The sequence below is a fragment of the Zalophus californianus genome, chromosome 4 (genome assembly GCF_009762305.2).
Source record: "Zalophus californianus isolate mZalCal1 chromosome 4, mZalCal1.pri.v2, whole genome shotgun sequence".
NCBI classification, from domain to species: domain Eukaryota; kingdom Metazoa; phylum Chordata; class Mammalia; order Carnivora; family Otariidae; genus Zalophus; species Zalophus californianus.
The window spans coordinates 62893080-62913768 of NC_045598.1; the positions used below are offsets into that span (position 1 = coordinate 62893080).

Below are 20689 nucleotides of genomic sequence, written 5' to 3' on the forward strand. Positions count from 1 at the left end.
GAAGATCTCTGTACCTGAAGTTTGGAATTTTAAAATTCAGCAGGCCTGGCTAGGGTAGAGCCAAGGTGTGCTGGGCTGCTCCAGGCAGGCAAGTGACCCAAAGACTGACAGTGTGAAATCAGTGATCTAAAAAATACCCATGACACACAAGGGGAAATTACTTGCTCCTCTGAAAGCAGTAAGCATGGACTCCTCTCTCCAAAGACGAAGGAGCAGATTGGCACCATTTCCCACCACCAACCCTTCAGCATAAACCAACTTCAGTAAACAGCACAGCACCAACAATGGCTGCCTAACCTGCTTACCCCAAGTCCTACCCCACTGCGCTCTGCTGGGACTGCTTTTCTCAGGCAAGTGTGCCTAACAACCCTCCCCCAGAAGACCAGCTCAAACCTCCACACACACCATGTCTACTGACTACAAGAGCTCTGCAAAGCTTCAGTTCTAGTGGAAATAGAATATGATATAGGATTATGGAAAGTAATGAAGCTGAACAAAAGAGAAAAAAATTTTTGATCACGAAAGTAGATGTAGGAAACTCAGTGACTCCATCAAACGTAATAACATTCATATCATAGGAGTCCCAGAAGAAGAAGAGAGAGGAAAGGGAGCAGAAGGTTTATTTGAAGAAATTATAGCTGAAAACTTCCCTAATCTGGGGAAGGAAGCAGACATCCAAATCCACGAGGCACAGAGACTCCCATCAGAATTAACAAAAGCAGGCCAACACCAAGACACATTGTAGTTAAATTTGCAAAATATACTAATAAAGAAAAAACCCTAAAAGCAGCAAGACATAAGAAAAGAAGTCCCTAACGTACAAGGGAAGACCAATAAGGTTATCAACATGTCTTCTACAGAAACCTGGCAGGCAAGAAGGGAGTGACATGATATATTCAATGTGCTCAATGGGAAAAATATGCAGCCAAGAATACTCTGTCTCACAAGGCTGTCATTCAGAATAGAAGGATAGACAGTTTCCCAGACAAATAAAAACTGAAGGAGTTTGTTACCACTAGACCAGCCTCATAAGAAATATTAAAGGGGACTCTGAGTGGGAAGGAAAGGACAAAAACAATGAAGACTAGAAAAGAACGGAGAAAATTTCCGGAAACAACAACAAAAGAAATAATAAAATGCGCTAAATACATATCTGTCAATAATTACTCTGAATGTAAATGGACTAAATGCTCCAATCAGAAGACATAGTGTGTCAGAACGGATAAAAAAACAAAATCCATCTATGTGTTGCCTACAAGAGACTCATTTAAGATCTAAAAACATCTGCATATTGAAAGTGAGGGGATGGAGAAACATTTATCACACAAATGGATGTCAAAAAAAGCCAGAGTAGCCATACTTATATCAGACAAACTAGATTTTAAGCCAAAGACTGTAACAAGAGATGAAGAAGGACACTATATCATAATAAAGGGGTCTATTCCCCAACAAGAATATCTAACAATTGTAAACATTTATGCCCTCAACTTGGGAGCACCAAATATACAAAACCATTAATAACAAACATAAAGGAACTCATTGATAATATACAATAATAGTAGGGGACTTTCACACCCCACTTACATCAATGGACAGATCATTTAAGCAAAAAAAATAAACAAGGAAACAATGGCTTTGAATGACACACTGGGCCAGATGAACTTAACAAATATAATCAGAACGTTTCATCCTAAAGCAGCAGAATACACATTCTTTTCAAGTACACATGGGACATTCTCCAGAAGAGATCACACACTAGGTCACAAATCAGGCCTCAACAAGTACAAAAAGATAGAGACCATATAATGCATGTTTTCTGACCAAAATGCTATGAACCTTGAAGTCAACCACAAGAAAATATTTGGAAAGACCACAAATACATGGAGGTTAAAGAACATCCTACTAAAGAATGAATGGGTCAACCAGGAAATTAAAGAAGAAATTAAAAAATACATGGAAACAAATGAAAATGAAAACACAAAACCTTTGGGATGCAGCAAAAGTGGTCATGAGATGGAAGTATATAGCAATACAGGCGTGCTTCAAGAAGCAAGCAAAATCTCAAATAAACAACCTAACTTTACGCCTAAAGGAGGTTGACAAAGAACAACAAACGAAGCCTAGAGCCAACGGAAGAAGGGAAATAATAAATATTAGAGCAGAAATAAATGATATAGAAAAAAATAGAACAGATCAACAAAGCTAAGAGCTAGTTCTTTGAATGAATTAATAAAATTAATAAGTACTCAGCCAGACTTGTTAGAAAGAAAAGAGAAATGACCCAAATAAATAAAATCACAGATGAAGGAGGAGAGATCACAACCAACACCACAGAAATTATAATATTATGAAAAATTATATGCCAACAAATTGGACAATCTGGAAGAAATGGATAAATTCCTAGAAATGTATAAACAACCAAAACTGAAACAGGAAGAAATAGAAAACTTCAACAGACTGATAACCAGCAAAGAAATTGAACCAGTAATCAAAAATCTCCCAACAAGCAAAAGTCTAGGGCCAGCTGGCTTCACAGAGGAATTCTATCAAACATTTAAAGAAGAGTTAATACCTATTATCAAACAATTCCAAAAAATAGAAATGGAAGGAGAACTTCCAAACTCATTTTATGAGGTCAGCATTATCTTGATTCCAAAACCAGACAAAGACTCCACTAAAAAAGAGAACTATAGGCCAATATGCCTGATGAATACAGATGCAAAAATCCTCAATAAAATACTACCAAATTGAATCCAACAGTATGTTAAAAGAATCACTAACCACTATCAAGGGGGATTTACTCCTGGCTTTCAAGGGTGGTTCAATATTTGCGAATCAATCAACATGATATGCCACATTAATAAAGGATAAGAACCATATGGTCCTCTCGATTGATTCAGAAAAAACATCTGACAGAGAATAACATCCATTCATGGTGTTAGAGAATGGTCGAGTTTCATTCTTCTGCATGTGGCTATCCAATTTTCCCAGCACCATTTATTGAAGAGACTGTCTTTTTTCCATTGCATGCTTTTTCCTGCTTTGTCGAGGATTATTTGACCATAGAGTGGAGGGTCCATATCTGGGTTCTCTATTCTGTTCTACTGGTCTTTATGTCTGTTTTTGTGCCAGTACCATGCCTTCTTGGTGATCACAGCTTTGTAATATAGCTTGAAATTAGGCAATGTGATGCCCCCAGCTTTCTTTTTCTCTTTCAACATCTCCTTGGCAATTCGGGGTCTTTTCTGATTCCATACAAATTTTAGGATTGTATGTTCCAGCACTTTGAAAATGTCATTGGAATTTTGATCGGGATGGCATTGAAGGTATAGATTGCTCTGGGTAGCATAGACATTTTAATAATGTTTATTCTTCCGATCCATGAGCATGGAATGTTTTTCCATCTTTTTGTGTCTTCTTCAATTTCTTTCATGAGTGTTCTGTAGTTCCTAGAGTATAGATCCTTTACCTCTTTGGTTAGGTTTATTCTGAGGTATCGTATGGTTTTTGGTGCTATTGTAAATGGAATTGTTTCTCTAATTCCTCTTTCTACAGTTGCATTGTTAGTGTATAAGAAAGCAGCTGATTTCTGTGCATTGATTTGTATCCTGCCACATTACTGAATTGCTGTATGAGTTCTAGTAATTTGGGGGTGGTCTTTTGGGTTTTCCACATAAAGTATCATGTCATCTGCAAAGAGAGAGTTTGACTTCTTCTTTTCCCAATTTGAATACTTTTATTTCTTTTTTTTGTCTGATTGCTGTTGCTAGGACTTGTAGTACTGTGTTGAATAATAGTAGTGGTGAGAGTGGGCATCCTTGACGTGTTCCTGATCTTAAGGGAAAGGCTCTCAGCTTTTCCCCATTGAGGATAATATCTGCTGTGGGTTTGTCATAGAGAAAACTAATAGGCTAACAGACACATGAAAAAAGCACACATGGGACATTGTGTCATAGCCATCAGGGAAATTCAAATCGAAACCACACTGAGATACTACCTACACCAGTTAGAATGGCAAAAATGGACAGGGAAAGAAACAACAAATGTTGGAGAGGTTGGGGAGAAAGGGGAACCCTCTTACACTGTTGGTCGAATGCAAGTTGGTACAGCCACTTTGGAAAACAGTGTGGAGGTGCCTCAAAAATTTAAAAATAGAGCTACCCTATGACCCAGCAATTGTACTCCTGGGTATTTACCCCAAAGACACAGATGTAGTGAAAAGAAGGGCCATATGCACCCCAATGTTCATAGCAGCAATGTCTGCAATAGCCAAACTGTGGAAAGAGCTGAGATGCCTTTCAACAGATGAATGGTTAAAGATGTGGCCCATATATACAGTGGAATATTACTCAGCCATCAGAAAGAATGAATACCCAACTTTTACATCAACATGGATGGGACTGGAGGAGATTACGCTAAGTGAAATAAGTCAAGCAGAGAAAGTCAATTATCATATGGTTTCAGTTATTTGTGGAACATAAGGAATAGCATGGAGGACATTAGCAGAAGGAAGGGAAAAATTAAGGGGGAGGAAATCGAAGGGAGAGATGAACCATGAGAGACGATGGACTCTGAGAAACAAACAGGTTTTAGAGGGGAGGGGGGAGACGGGATGGGTTAGCCCGGTGATAGGTATTCAGGAGGGCATGTACTTCATGGAGCACTGGGTGTTATACGAAAACAATGGATTGTGGATCACCACATCAAAAACTAATGATGTATTGTATGATGACTAACAAAGCATAATAAAATTTAAAAAAAAAGAATAACATCCATTCATGATAAAAACTCTCAACAAAGTAGGAATAGAGGGAACATACCTCAACATAATAAAGGCCATATACAAAAAACCCACGGCTAATATCGTCCTCAATGGGGGAAAACTAAGAGCTTTGGAATAAACCTAATGAAAGAGATAAAGTATCTGTACTCTAAAAACTACAGAATACCTATGAAGGAAATTGAGGAAGACACAAAGAAATGGAAAAACATTCCATGCTCATGGATTGAAAGAATAAATATTTTATAATGACTATACTACCCAGAGCAATCTACACATTTAATGCAATCCCTGTCAGAATACTATCAACATTTTTCACAGAACTAGAACAAACAATCCTAAAATTTGTATGGAAACACAAAGACCCCAAATAGCCAAAGGAATGTTGAAAAAGAAAACCAAAGCTGGTGGCATCACAAATCTGGACTTCAAGCTATATTACAAAGCTATAGTGATCAAAATGGTATGGAACTGGCACAAAAACAGACACATAGATCACTGGAACAGAATAGAGAACCCAGAAGTGACTCTGAACTCTATGGTCAACCAAGCTTCAGCAAAGCAGTAAAGTATATCCAATGGAAAAAGTCTCTTCAACAAATGATGTTGGGAAAACTGGACAACCACATGCAAAAGAATGAAACTGGGCCACTTTCTTACACCATACACAAAGATAAACTCAGAATGGATGAAAGACCTAAATGTGAGACAGGAATCCATCAAAATCCTAGAGGAGAACACAGGCAGCAACCTCTTTGACCTTGACCATAGCAACTTCTTGCTAGTTATATCTCCTGAGGCAAGGGAAACAAAGGCAAAAATGTAGTTTTGGGATTTAGTCAAGATAAAAAGCAAAGGAAGCAGTCAACAAAACTAAAAGACAACTTACAGAATGGGAGAAGATATTTGCAAATGACATATTTGATAAAGGGTTAGTATCCAATATCTATAAAGAATTTATCACACTCAACACTGAAAAATCAAATAATCCAGTCAAGAAATAGGCAGAAGACATGAACAGACATTTCTCCAAAGAAGACATCCAAATGCCCAACAGACACATGAAAAAATGCTCAACATCCCTCAGGATCAGGGAAATATAAATCAAAACCACAATGAGATACCACCTCACACCAGTCAGAATGGCTAAAATTAACAAGTCAGGAAAAACAAGTGTTGGCAAGGGTCACTCTCGAAAACAGTATGGAGGTTCCTCAAGATGTTAAAAATAGAGCTACCCTATGACTCAGCAATTACACTACTAGGTATTTACCCCAAAGATACAAATGTAGAATCTGAAGGGCACATGTACCCCCAGTGTTCATAGCAGCAATGTCCACAATAGTCAAACTATGGAAAGAGCCCAGGTGTCCATCGACAGATGAATGGATAAAGAAGATGTGGTGTATATACACAATGGAGTATTACTCAGCCATCAGAAAGGATGAATATTTACTATTTACATCAACATGGATGGAACTTGAGGGTATTATGCTGAGGGAAAAAATCCAGGGAAAGACAATTATCATATGTTTATATATCACTCATATGTGGTATATAACAAGCAGCACAGAGGATCATAGAGGAATGGAGGGAAGACTGAATGGGAAGTCATCAGAGAGGGAGAAAAATCATGAGAAAGTCTTAACTATAGGAAACAAACTAAAGGTTCCTGGAGGGGAGTTGGGTAGGGGGATGGGGTAATTGTGTGATGGGCATTAAGAAGGCAGGTGATGTGCCAAAAAAAAAAAAAAAAAAAGGCAGGTGGTGTGATGAGCACTGGGTGTTATACGCAAGTGATGAGTTATTGAACTCTACATTTGAAATTAATTGATGTACTATATGTTGGCTAATTGAATTTAAATAAAAAAATAAAGTGTTTGGAGCTCTGTTATTGGGTACATAAACATTTAAGATTGCTGTGTCTTCGGCTTTATCATTATAAAATGGCCCTTTTTCCCTAGTAATATTATTTTGCTTGAAATCTGTGTTTAATATTAATATATACACTCCAGCTTTCTTTTTGATGAGTTGGCATGATATAGCTTTTACCATTCTTTTAACTTCTTTGTGTCTTTGTATTTATTTTTTATTTTTTTAAAAGATTTTATTTATTTATTTGGGAGAGAGAGAATGAGAGATAGAGAGCACGAGAGGGAAGAGGGTCAGAGGGAGAAGCAGACTCCCTGCTGAGCAGGGAGCCCAATGCGGGACTCGATCCCGGGACTCCAGGATCATGACCTGAGCCGAAGGCAGTCGCTTAACCAACTGAGCCACCCAGGCGCCCTTTGTGTCTTTATATTTAAAGTGGGTTTCTTATAGACAACATATATTTGGCTCTTGTTTTTTGTATACAATCAGAAAATATCTTATTTTTAATTGGGGTGTTTATTTCATTTACACTCAGATTATTATGTTTTTATTAAATCTGCTATTATATTACTTCTTTTTCTACTTATCTGTTCCCTTTTTCCTTTTTTTCTGCCTTCTTTTGGATTATTTTTTATGACCCCATTTTGTATCCTTTGTTGATTTATTAGATAGAATTCATTATTTTGGTATTTTAATGGTTGCTTTAGGACTTACAGCTGAATTCAGTACACCTTCAAATAATATTCACATATGGTATAAAAACCATACACTATTGGCAGCAAAAGCAAAAATAAACTAAAAATCTTTTTCACAGCAAAGGAATGATCAACAAAATGAAAAGGCAACTACAGAATTGGAGAAAATATTTGCAACTCATATATCTGATAAGGAGATAATATTCAAAATATGTAAAGAACTCTTACAACTCAATAGCAAGAAAACAAACAATCTGATTTTAAAATGGGCAGAAGAACTGACAAAGCAGACATGCAAATGGCCAATAGGTACATGAAAAGGTGCCCAACATCAATAATCATCAGGAAAATGCAAATTTACTCTAGTGGGATATCACCTCAAACTTGTTAGAATGGCTGTCATCAAAAAGACAAGAAATAACAAGTGTTGATGAGGATGCAGAGAAAAGGGAAACCTTGTGTATTCTTGGTAGGAATGTAAATTGGTACAGCCAACATGGAAAACAATATGGGGGTTCTTCAAAAAATTAAAAATAACACTACCATATGATCCAGCAGTCCCACTTTTAGGTATATACCTAGAGAAAATGAAAACAGGCTCTCAAAGAGATAATTCCCATGTTCATTTTAGTGTTATTCAAGATACAGAAACAACCTAAGTGTTCACTGATGTATGAATGGATAGAGAAAATGTAATACACACACACACACACACACACACACACACACGCATACACATACAGATAATGGAATATTATGCAACCACGAGAAAGAAGGAAATCCTGCCACTTGTAGTAACGTGGATGGACCTTGAGGGCATTATGCTAAGTGAAATAAGCCAGACAGAAAAAGATAAATACTGCATAGTATCAATTATAGGTAGGGAAATTTAATTGCATGGTATCAGTTACATATGAAATCTGAATATGTATATACATACATGCATTCATAGGTACATACATACATGTGTATGGCACACACAAACGCAAAGACCGAACTCACAGATACAGAGACTAGAAAGGTGATTGCCAGGGACTGGGGTGTGGGGGAAATAGGGAGAAGTTGGTAAAGTATAAACTTTCAACTATAAGATGAATAAGGTCTGAGGATCTAATATAAAACATGGTGAATGTAGCTGGTAACACTATCTTGTATAATTTATATTTGTTAAAAGAGTAGATTAAAAGTTCTCACAAAAAAAAAATTGAGGAGATGGATGTGTTAATTAACTAATTGGGGGGAATTCTTGCAATGTATGTGAGTACCAAATCACCACAATGTATACTTTAAATATCTTAAAATTTTATATGTTAATTATTCCTTAATAAAGCTGAAATGAAAAGAACTTTACAGTAGTATGCTGCCTTTCTCCCTTCTCATTGGGCTCTTGTTGTCATACATTTTACTTCTACAAATATCACGTAGTTCATTATTTTTTAGAATATAACAGCTTTATTTAGAATTCACAAAGCATATACTTCACCGATTTAAAGTTTAAAATTCAGTCATTTTTAGTATGTTCACAGAGTTGTATCACAATTACTACAGTCAATTTTCGAACATCTTCATCACCCTAAAAAGCAACACTGGATCCATTAGCAGTCACTTCCCGTTCCTCTCAAACTTCTTCCCTGCCCATTTCTTGGCTTTTACTAATCTATCTGTCCCTACAGATTTGTTCATTCTGGACATTTCATATAAATGGAATCCTACAATATGTAGTCTTTTGTGACTGGCTATTTAATTTAGCATAATGTTTTTAGGTTAATTCACATTGTAATATATATTAATACTTGATTATTTTTATTGACAAATAATATTCCATTGTATAGATACAGCACATTTCATTTATCTATTCATCAGTTGAACATTTGAGTTCTTTCTCCTTTTGATTATCATGAATACATTGTTATGAATATTTATGTACAAGCTTCTGTTTGGATGTAAGTTTTCATTTATTGTGGGTATATACATAGGAATGGAATTGCTGGGTCATATGATAACTCTCTGTTTAATTGTTTGAACAACTGCCAGACTGTTTTCTAAAATGACCATATCATTTTGTATTCCCACCAAGCAGTCTATGAGGTTTCTGATGTCTCCACATCCTGTCCACACTTGTTATTATCTGACTTTTTGATTCTAGGCATCCTATTGGGTGTAAAGTAATATCTCTCATTCTTTATTTTCATTTCCCTAATGATTAATGATGTTGAGCCTCTTTTTGTGTGCTTGTTGGCCATTTGTATATGTTCCTTGGAGAATTATTTATTCATATCCTTTTCCAATTTTTTAAAATATTTTATTTACTTATTTATGTATTTATTTTAGAGAGAGAGGGTGCAGGGAGGGGCAGAGGGAGAAGGAGAGAATCTCAAACAGGCTCTGTGCTGAGCCTGGAGCCTGATGTGGGGCTCGATTTCACGACCCTGAGATCATGACCCGGCCAGAAATCATGACCCAAGCCAAAAATCAAGAGTTGGACACTCAACCGGCTGAGCCACGCAGACACCCCACTTTTCCAAATTTTAATTGGGTTGTCTTTTTAGTATTGAGTTGTAAGAGTTCTTTATATATTCTAGATACAAGTCCCTTATTTTGGGATATATGATTAGCAAATGTTTTCTGTCATTCTTTAGATTTTTTTTTTTTTACTTTCTTGATGATATCCTTTGACATTTTGTGTTAATTTCCTGGCAGAAGGATGAATATTTAGCTCTCTTTCTTCTCTTCTCCCATAAACATGGACATTTCCTTACCTCTCATCACCCAGTAGAGTTACAATATAATTTTAGTTAGATCAAAATTATGATTATTCATGCTACACAGAGTTGAGCTTGCACAACTTTTTGTGTGTTTTTTTCCCCAGTGTGTTTTTCTATTTGTATGGTTTACTATGTGCTTTCACTAATTCAGGCATAGATATTTCCACCAATTATCTAAATATCCTCTCAGTATATTTAAAATATGCTCTCAGTATATTTATTCACTGCAGATAATCAAATTCAACCTCTTGAAGATGTTTCTCCCATAAGCTTCTGACCTGTTCCAATCTGGATTGTTTGCCCCTCTTTGTTTAGTATACAGCTTGACTCCAGGTTTCTCTTCAGCATTTTTCCTTGTCTCTCTTATGTTGGATCTCTTATTTTTTCTGTCCCTAGTCATCTTCTGTTTTGGCTTACTCTCTTCTTTTTGTGGAGCACATTTTCTAGTAACTTTCTGAGAAAGAGTAAGACTGCATTTCTGAAATGTTTTATTAGTCTCTCATAATTGATGGATAGCTTAGCTGAAAGGAAAGAATTTTCCTTCAGAATTTGGGAGGCACTTCTCCACTGTCTTGTAGCTTGTAATGTTCCTGTTGAGAAGCTGAAACCATAGAGATTTCCTGAATTTTAGATATGACTGACTTTCCCCGCCCCTCCATTCTCTGGAAGCATGTAAGATCTTTTGGTTTCAACCTTTTAAAAAAGTGAAAATAAAAATTAAATGAAATCTCAAACCTTCAGAACACTTGCAAGTATATTACAAAGAACTTATTTTTTTTAAAGATTTTATTTATTTATTTGACAGAGAGAGACAGCGAGAGAGGGAACACAAGCAGGGGTAGTGGGAGAGGGAGAATCAGGTTCAAACCCAGGACCCTGGCCTGAGCCAAAGGCAGACGCTTAACAAGTGAGCCACCCAGGTGCCCCTATTTTTTTTTTTTTAAGAGTAAGTTACCAACATGATGCTCTATCACTCCCCAAAATTAGGATTTCTTACAAACAAGGATATTCTTCTATTCAACCACAATAAACCTTCAAAGTGAGGAAATTAACAATGATAATACCATTTAATCCTCAGATCCCATTCAAGTTTAGCCAGTTGTGCCAATAATCCTTTATAGAAAAATGATTCAGTTGAGAATCAAGCACTACCTTTAGTTTTTGTATCTATTTAGTCTTCAGTCATGACCTTGACATTTGAAAAGTACAGGTCTGTCTTATTTTCTTTCAGTATGGATTTATCTGATGTTTTTCCTCGTCATTATATTCTGGTAATGTATCTTTGGTAGGAATATCACAGAAATGAGGCAGTGTTCTTATTACATCTTATCAGATGGCTCATGATTTTGATTTGTCCCATTATGATGATGTTAACTTTGTGCACTTGATTAAAGTGGGGTTCTCTAGGCTTCTCTACTATAAAATTACTCATTTCCTTATGTAATTAATAAGTATTCCCCGGGGATGTGATTTGAGAGCATGTAAATATACTATTTCTTATCAAATTTTCATTTTATTTATTTAATCTCTATGGACTCCTGGTTTCATATTTTTTAAACATTATTTATTTATTTATTTGACAGAGAGCACAAGTAGGCAGAGTGGCAGGCAGAAGCAGAGGGAGAGGGAGAAGCAGGCTTCCCGCTGAGCAGGGAGCCAGATGTGGGGCTCGATCCCAGGATCCTGGGATCATGACCTGAGCCGAAGGCAGACACTTAATGACTGAGCCACCCCGTCACCCCTTGAATGATGTTTTCAAATGAAAAATACCTTAAATAACTTGAGGAATAGTTTTACTTATGAATGACATGTTTCACACAGAAAAATGCAATGCAGTATAGGAATAGGACATGGCCACTCTATACTGATAGTTAGTATGTGTAATAGTTCCCTACTGCTTCTGAAACAAAATACTATACACTGTGTGGCTTAAAACAAGATAAATATATTGTCTCACAGTTCTGGATGCTAGAAGTCTGAAATCAAGATACTGATTGGGCCATGTTTCCTCTGAAACCTGTAGGGGAATCCTTTCTTGCCTCTTCCTAGCTTTTGGTGGTTTATTGGCAGTCTTTAATGTTCCTTGGCTTGCTGCTGCATAACATGCAGTCTCCCTGTGTGTCTCTGTCTTCACATGGCTATCTTTACATGACACCAGTCATATTGAATTAGGAGTCTACCCTACTACAGTATGATATCATCTTAACTAATTACCTCTGCAATGACCCTATTTGCAAATAAGATCACATTTTTAAGTACTGAGTGTTTAGACTTCAACAAATATTTTTGCGGGGATACAGTTCAACCCTTAACAGTATGTTAAGACTTTCTTTCACTTTTATTATAGGAAAGAATCATGAGATTACACCTGAGAGCAGTCTCTGTTGTCAACCCGTGTAATGTTTAGTATTATATAGTTATACAGCTTCATAATTTAGTGTCACTAGCTATAAGAATTAGTAACATACATGTTTTTTGCATTAGACTTTTTCTGGTTATATTGAGAAGGAAACATCAGTTTGGCCAATTAGCTCTCCAGAAATATCTGTGATTAGCCAGCTTCTGTAATCACTTTGACTCTCAGATTTTAGAAAAGTCATCTGGGCCAGGTTTAAGGAAATTCTATAAGCTGAAAATTTGGAATCCTTTTTCCTGTCCGGAAAAGATGATCTATAGCTAGTTCCATAAGGTTTTTAAGGATCAGTCATAACTGATCCATAGCTGATACTCTATGAACTTCTCATCCTTTTTAGTTTTGGAGGGACTAGTCATAGCTGTAAATACTTTCCTGGTTAGCACATCTGTCTTTTGTGGAGCCTTTTAAAATACTTTTCAGATTTACTAACTTTTGAGGAACCCTAAGCAATATACTGACTTCATACATGATTCATGAATTTCAGAATTCCTGGTACTGTTTCTTAGTTGCTCTTTTCTTAACCATCTGGAGTTATACTTTAAATTGGGCTCTTTCCTCATTTGATATAAATATATATCTCTTAATTAAACACAGTATTTACTAAATTAGTTCAGACTTGTGCTGGTTAAATTGCATGATTTGCTAAAACTTGTGAATGTACTAAATGTTCTGTTGGCTGAATTATATGGCTATCTCAAACTTCTAAATGAACTAAATTTTCTCTGAAAATTTCCAGTATGGAATTGTTTGCCTAAGATGAGTTCTTATACTTTCTTCTTAAGAATATTGATTTTAGAAAATGATGTTTTCTAGATCATAAATTTTCTCTGAGAATAAAACTTAAATTTCTTATTTTGATTAATCTTTCTTTATGTATATTTATAACCTTACTTTTAATATGTTGCATTAAGAATACTTATGTTTTCTATTAATAAACATTCAAAATACATCCCCCAACATTTGAAAATTTTATTAAACAGGTTTTTCTGGGGTATCTGGCTTGTTCAGTCAGAGCATACCACTCTTGATCTCAGGGTTATGAGTTCAAGCCCCACATTGGATATAGAGCTCACTTAATTAAAAAAAAAAAGTTTAAACCCTTTTAAAACAAAAAAAAACAAAAAAACAAAAAAAGTTTTTCTAACCTTTTACCCCAATTTCTTTGATTTGTTTTGTTTTAAAAATTTATTTATTTTAGAGAGAGAGGGAGAGAGAGAGCACATGTGCAAGTGGGGAGGGGTAGAGGGAGAGAATCTTCAAGCAGATGACTACCCGCTGAGCGTGGAGCTCACTGTGGGGCTCAATCTCACAACCCATGAGATCGTGACCTAAATGAAACCAAGAGTCGGTCACTCAAATGACTGAGTCACCCAGGTGCCCCTCTTTGCTTTATTTTGAATAACTTTTAATTTTTTTCCCATTGATTTCCAGACTGCCATATAGAGTATCTAGTACATGGCTATTCCTTTAATTCATTTACCAAGTTATTTTACTAATCATTGTGACAAGTGGTAAGGATATAGTAAGAAATAAGTCTCTAATCCAAAGGAATTTATAATCCAGTGTGAGATTTGGGTAAAAAAAAATAACCAATTACAGCATAGTATTGCAGAAACTCGAAGGGATCTTATATTCTACCCTACTTGCAAGCTAACAAATTAGCCTGCCAATTTCATAAATACTAATAGAAGACACAAGACTCCTGGGTCAGAGAGACAGGACTTTAGTGTTTAGAACAAGCAGCAGCTAGATTATTAGCATTTTCTTAGACTGATTCCCCAAACTCCATTTCCCACAGGGTGTTGTGAAGAGGACCAGGTGAAACCTGCACATGCAGTGTGTTGCAGGAGAGAATTGCAGAGCTTAGGGAACTTGAATCTTTTATATTGGACAATAAGTATGTTTGCCTGCTGTTCTGGAGGGAGATACCATCTTAATGTAAGATGCTCAGCATTGTGCCTGGCACGTGAGAAACAGAGTATGTACTAGTTGGGGTTTCTTTTCACAGGGAGTTCTACCAGGTTGTTCATCTCAAGATTGTGACAGACAAAGCCCCTCGTCAAGAGAAGGATGAATTTGAAAACATAGCCTCTGCTATGAACTGAATGATTGTGTGCCCCTCCCTTTCCAAATTCATATGTTGAAGTCCTAACCCTGGATGTGATGGTATTAGGAGGTGGGGGAGTGGCCTTTGGGAGATGATTAGGTTTAGATGAGGTCATGTAAGTGAGGCTCCCATTATGGGATTAGTGCCCTTATAAGAGGAGGATGAGAGCAGAGATCTTTCTTTCTCTATCATGGGAGCACATAACAAGAAGGAGAGAGCCTGCAAAGCAAGAACAGGGTTCTCACCAAGAACTGAATTGGCTGTCACCTTGATCTTGGACTTCTTAGCCTCCAAAACTGTAAGCATACTCACACTTTGCTCTAGGAGACACCATATTTTTCAAGGCTATTCACTATACTAACATCTTTGAAAAGACTATCCAGAACAAAGGCAGTCAGTGCCTCTGCCCAGAAGATGTGCAAAAATGCAAAAGGCCAGTAGAGAATTATCTCCCAAATTGCTTTAAAGAAGCAAGTTGCAAAGAGATTCTGTATTAGTTGTCTATTGCTGCATAATAAATTACCACGACCATAGCAGCTTAAAACTGCACATATTTATTATCTCACAGTTCCTGTGAGTCAGGAGTCTGTGAACATTCTAGCTTGATTCTCTGCTTTGGGTCTCCCAAAGTCCAGGTAAATGTTATCCAGGGCTGAATACTCATGTGGAGTACTCAACTAGGGAAGGATCTGCCTCCCCACTCATGGTGTTGGCAACATTTAGTTTCTTGCAACTGGAGAATTCGTGGCAGTTTATTTCTTCAAAGCTGGCAAGGTATAGAGAGATTGGAGAGAGGGATACAGAGAAGGAATAAATAGGGAGGAAATCACCAGTGATGTAAGAGGGTAAGTGAGTACCTATATACTTGTAGCAAGACAGCTCCTCTGTAGCAGAATTTCTCAACCTAGACATGATTGACCAAATAATTTGGACCGAATAATTCTTTTACTGGCCTCTGTATTCTATCTTTTCCCACTTTGGGTGGCTTTCTTACTCAGTATTGTGGAGTAGATGCTGTTGCTGTGCCACCTGCATCCCTTGCCATTCACTTTTGTACAGGGAAGGCTTCTTACTGCAAGCAGCTGAAACTTTCTGCCTGAGAACTTTATCTAGCCACATGAGAAACTGGAGGGTAATCAGGAAGTGACTGCCCAGCAATAGGTCTTAACCAGATTAATAAATACACCATTTTCCTTACCTCTGGAGACAGCTTCTGAAGCTTACTCTACACTGTCTCTGAGAGGTCTCCATCAGGAATGAGCCACAGTACCAAGCAGTGATACCCTGATCATCAGTGTATCCTGTATTGCTGCCCTTTCCTATTCTCTTGCCTTTTCAAATAAATTATTTGTCCTCAAATTCTAATTTCTCAGAGTTGGCTTTTGGAGAACCTATCCTAGGTCAGTGGTGCCTTTTGATGAATAGAAGTTATTTTTTTTTATATGATTTGGTACTTGTATGTATTGCAAAATGATCACCACAATAAGTCTAGTTAACATCCATCCTCATACACACTTAATTTTTCCCCTAGTGATGAAGACTTTTAAGATCTAATCTCAGCAACTTTCAAATATGCAATACAGTATTATTAACTGTAGTCACCATGCTGTCCATTACATCCTCATGACTTTTTTATTTTATAACTGGAGGTTTGACCTCCTTCTTCCATTTTACCCACCCCCTAACCCTGCTTCTGGCAGCTCCCATTCTGTTCTCTGTATCTATGAGCTTGATTTTTTGTTTTTAGATTCTACATATAAGTGAGATCCTCATTGTCTTTCTCTGCCTTATTAGAAGTTCTTAATTTAAATGTAGCTTAGTTTATGTTTTTTCCTTTATAGTGGTTGTTGTATCCTACATAGGAAGTCTTTACCTACCCCAATGTCTTGATTGTACCCATGGGATTTTAATTTATGGAGATGACTAAGTGATGACATGGAGGGGCTAAGGCCATTTAAAGATTTGTATTACTTAAAATTTCTGAGAGGAGAGATCATGCCACACAGGGTCACATGGTCAGGAGCCAGAAGGAGTGAGGAGAAAACATCACAGAAGCCTTCATTACTACTGTAGTGGGTAGTATTAGGTGGGAATGTCCCCTACTGAGTAGGAAGCAAAACAAAGATATTAAGAGTTTGTGGTTGCAGGGTTTGTAATATGATAATCTGTTCACCCACAAAAGCCAGACCATGGGGGAAATATAAACAACTTTGGCCATTAGTTTGGCCCTATGATTAATGTATGTCAGATCATTAATTATCAAATTTATAGAAGTTGGTTAGAACAGGGTAGTGAAGATACCTTCTTTGTAATATTCCAGATGTTTTATTGTTTTACTTCTTGTATTTAGACCTATAATCCATATGGAATTGATACTTGTATGTGGTGTGAGGAAGGGGCAACATTTCCTTTTTTTCATACAGATTCATAATCTTATTGGCACCATTTATAGAAAAAACTGTCCTTTCCCCATTACTCTGTAGTCAACCTTTGTCATAAATGAAATGTTTGGGTTAAATCATATGTTTGAGTCTGTTTCTAGATTCCTTATTCTGTTCCATTGGTTGCTCTGTCTGTCCTTGTGCTGATGCTAAAGTTTCTTAATTACTCTAACTTTATTTTAGGCTGTTATTCATTAGAGTTATTCCTTCTACCTTCTTCTTCTTCAAGGGTAAATTGGTATTTTTGAAGAAATTCTCCTTTGGTAACAGGGATGATATTTGTCTTCTGTTTGGTGAATATTATTTATTTTTAATCTTCCAGTTTCAGAGATCCATTGTGAGAGCCTGCAGTAACTTGTTTTGGGGCCAACAACATTCATTTTAGTATTTCTTCTAAATTGGCTCATGTAGTCAACAAACAGTCCAGGTATTGTGCAATAGGGATATAGGTCAGGCGACTTCCAAAAGAAAGAGCACTATATCAAGTACATTATATCATAATGTAATATCCTAAAACTCTTTGTCAATATTGGTAAATTTGTCCATTCACAAAACATTCTTCATTTCTCAAGGTTTAATACCATTGTTTGGTTCTAGAGATAGTATAATTTAATTTTAAAAAGTTTATTTATAAAATTTTGAATGTTGATGTTGCTTTATTTTGAAAAACTATAGTTAATTTGGACAACTGGAATTATGAAAATTGTTTTACTCGCACAAACAGGAACCAATGAGGGAAATTTTTGTTTTTCTGTAACTATCTGGGAGGTTCGGACTCAGCTTTTCAAATATCATCTTTCACAAATACCATTTGTGCCTTTTTCAGTAAATGTTAGTCTGTTAGTACTGCTCAGGATTGAACTGTATCTCCTATCACTACTGTAGGTTAAGCTGGACCCGAGTGGCTGAAGTAGAAATGGAAGTTGGACACAATGAGTTGAACTCTTCTCATTGTCAGACTTTCAGAAAACTAGTGCACTAGGCTTATTATGATGGGTCAGTAGTTGTAACTATTGTCTATTCTGGGTAGGTTGATAAATAAAAATGTATGGATATGGTAAGTGTAGAATTTCAAGAGAAAATCCATTCTTGTATATTTATGGTGTCTACATTTGGGTCTTTATTTTAACAGGTTAATGTAGCTGAATCAAAGATAACAAATTTAATATACCTAAAACATACCTTGGAACTTGTGGATCCTTTAAAGGTAATTTATATGGGTATATATTGTACAAAACATGTCTAGCATCAATTTTTAAAAAACTTTTTTGTTTCAAAAAATATCAAATTTAGATAAAGTTACAGGAATAGTATAATGAATTCCCAAATTCTCTGAATACACACAGCACACACTATGTATTATATCCTTATTATTACTCTTACTAAACTATTTGAAAATTGCAGTACCTAAATACTAATGTGTGTATATCCTAAGAACAAAGCTGTTCTTTTACATAATCACAATATAATTTAAAAATTGAGGATATTTAACATTGATCCAGTACTATTATCTGTAGTCCATACTCAAAATTTTCTAATTGTTTTACTAATGTCTTTTATAGATTTTTTTTTCTTGATACAGGGTCCAGTCCAGGACCATGCATTGTATTTAATGTCATTTTTTTTTTAAAGATTTTATTTATTTGAGAGAGAGAATGAGCGAGAGAGAGCATGAGCAGGGGGAGGGGCAGAGGGAGAAGGAGAATCAGACTCCCTGCTGAGCTGGAAACCCAGTCCCAGGACCCTGGGATCATGATCTAAGCAGAAGGCAGATGCTTAACTGAGCCACCCTGGTGTCCCTAATGTCATGTTTCTTTATACCACTTTTCAACTTAGTTTCTCATCCTTTCTTTGTCTTTCATGATATTAACATCGTGAAGAGTGTTGTTTTATAGAATATTCCTCAGTTTGTTATTTTCTCATGATTAAATTCACCTTATTTAGCAGTAATACTCTATGAGCAATATTGTATCTTTTTCAGTACATCACATCAGGAGGCACATTATGTCATTCCCCATTCTGGTGATATTAACTTTGATCAATTTCTTCACTGTAAAGTTATTAAATAATCTGTGGAGAGATACTTTGTGTAAATATCCTGCTCCTCATTAAACCTTCACTCAATGATTTAAATATTCATTGATGACTCTTACCTGAAATATCTCTGATGTGATTTTCTAATATATTTTTAAATACTCTACTGTGCAAAACTTTTTTAAAAACATTTATTTATTTAAGTAATCTCTACACCCAACATGGAGCTCCAACTCACAACCCTGAGATCAAGAGTCCCATGCTCTGCTGACTGAGCCAGCCAGGAACCCCTGTGCAAAACATTTTTAAAACTTAAGGTGACAGCTTTTTCTGTGCTGATAGTGCTCTCGCAAACAGGGTTAACGTTCCTAAAACCTGCCGGACTTTCTGCAAGAAGTGTGGAAGCACCAGCCCCACAAAGTGACACAGTACAAGAAGGGCAAAGATTCTCTTTATGCCCAGGGAAAGCAGCATTATGACAGGAAGCAGAGTGGCTATCGTGGGCAGACTAAGCCAATTTTCCGGAAAAAGGCTAAAACTACAAAGAAGATTGTGCTGAGGCTTGAATGTGTTGAGCTCAACTGCAGATCTAAGAGAATGCTGGCTATTAAGAGATGCAAGCATTTTGAACTGGGAGAAGATAAGAAGAGGAAGGGCCAAGTGATCCAGTTCTAAGCTTTATATTTTGTTAATATTATGAAGACAAAATCTTGAGGTTATGTTCACTTAAAAAAAAAGTGACAAAGAAGAACTGCTTTTTTAAAAGAAAAAGGGGTGCCTGGGTGGCTCAGATGGTTAAGCATCTACCTTCGGCTCAGGTCATGATCTCAGGGTCCTGGGATCGAGTCCTGCATCGGTCTCCCTGCTTGGCCTGGAGCCTATTTCTCCCTCTCCCTCTACTGTTCCCCCTGCTTGTGCTCTCTCACCCTCTCTGTCAAATAAATAAATAAAAATCTTAAAAAAAAAAAGTAATGAGAGACTAAGGGAGCAAGATGGCGGAGAGTAGGAGACCTGGGTTTCGTCTGGTCTCAGGAATTCAGCTGGATAGGGATCAAACCATTTTGAACACCTACGAACTCAAAAGGAGATCGAAGAGAAGAATAGCAACAACTCTCTGAACAGAAAAGCAACCACTTACTGGAAGGTAGGATGTGCGGAGAAGTGAATCCGAGGCGATATTCGGGAGGAGAGACGGCGGGGGAGGGGGCCTCCGTCGGCCGGTTCTAGCAAGTGAAAGAGCCGCGGAGCACAAAATCAGAACTTTTAGAAGTCGGCTCTGCTGAGGGACGTCACTCCAGCGGCTAAGTGGGGGGTGGAACCCTCGTGGGACAGTGTGGTCTCAGGATCCTTGGGGTCACAGAAAGACCGGGGGTGCCTGAGTGCAGCAGAGCTCCCAGGGATTGGAGCGGGGAAGCCAGCTGCAGAGACGGAGTCGAGGCATGGGCTCTCAGCTCGTGGTTGCCATAAACGGTGATCCGTGACCCAGTCGGGCCACTGCTCCTCCAGCAGGGACCCAACAAGCAGCAAAGCCGGGGAGACTCCCCTTCCTTCCCTGGGAGGAGCGGCGCGGGAGCTCACC

The 20689-nt window shown here is 37.1% G+C and overlaps 1 protein-coding gene and 1 pseudogene across 3 annotated transcripts in view; both read left to right on the top strand.

The window, feature by feature from the left end:
• MSH4 (mutS homolog 4) overlaps positions 1-20689 on the top strand; it is a 100573-nt gene that overhangs the window by 39458 nt on the left and 40426 nt on the right. For all 3 annotated transcript variants that reach the window (XM_027607662.1, XM_027607604.1, XM_027607627.1), the window contains exon 9: positions 18209-18283. In XM_027607662.1, the coding sequence (XP_027463463.1) occupies positions 18209-18283 (75 nt within the window). The remainder of the gene's footprint in view (positions 1-18208; positions 18284-20689) is intronic.
• On the top strand, positions 18293-19785 carry LOC113915079 (annotated as a pseudogene).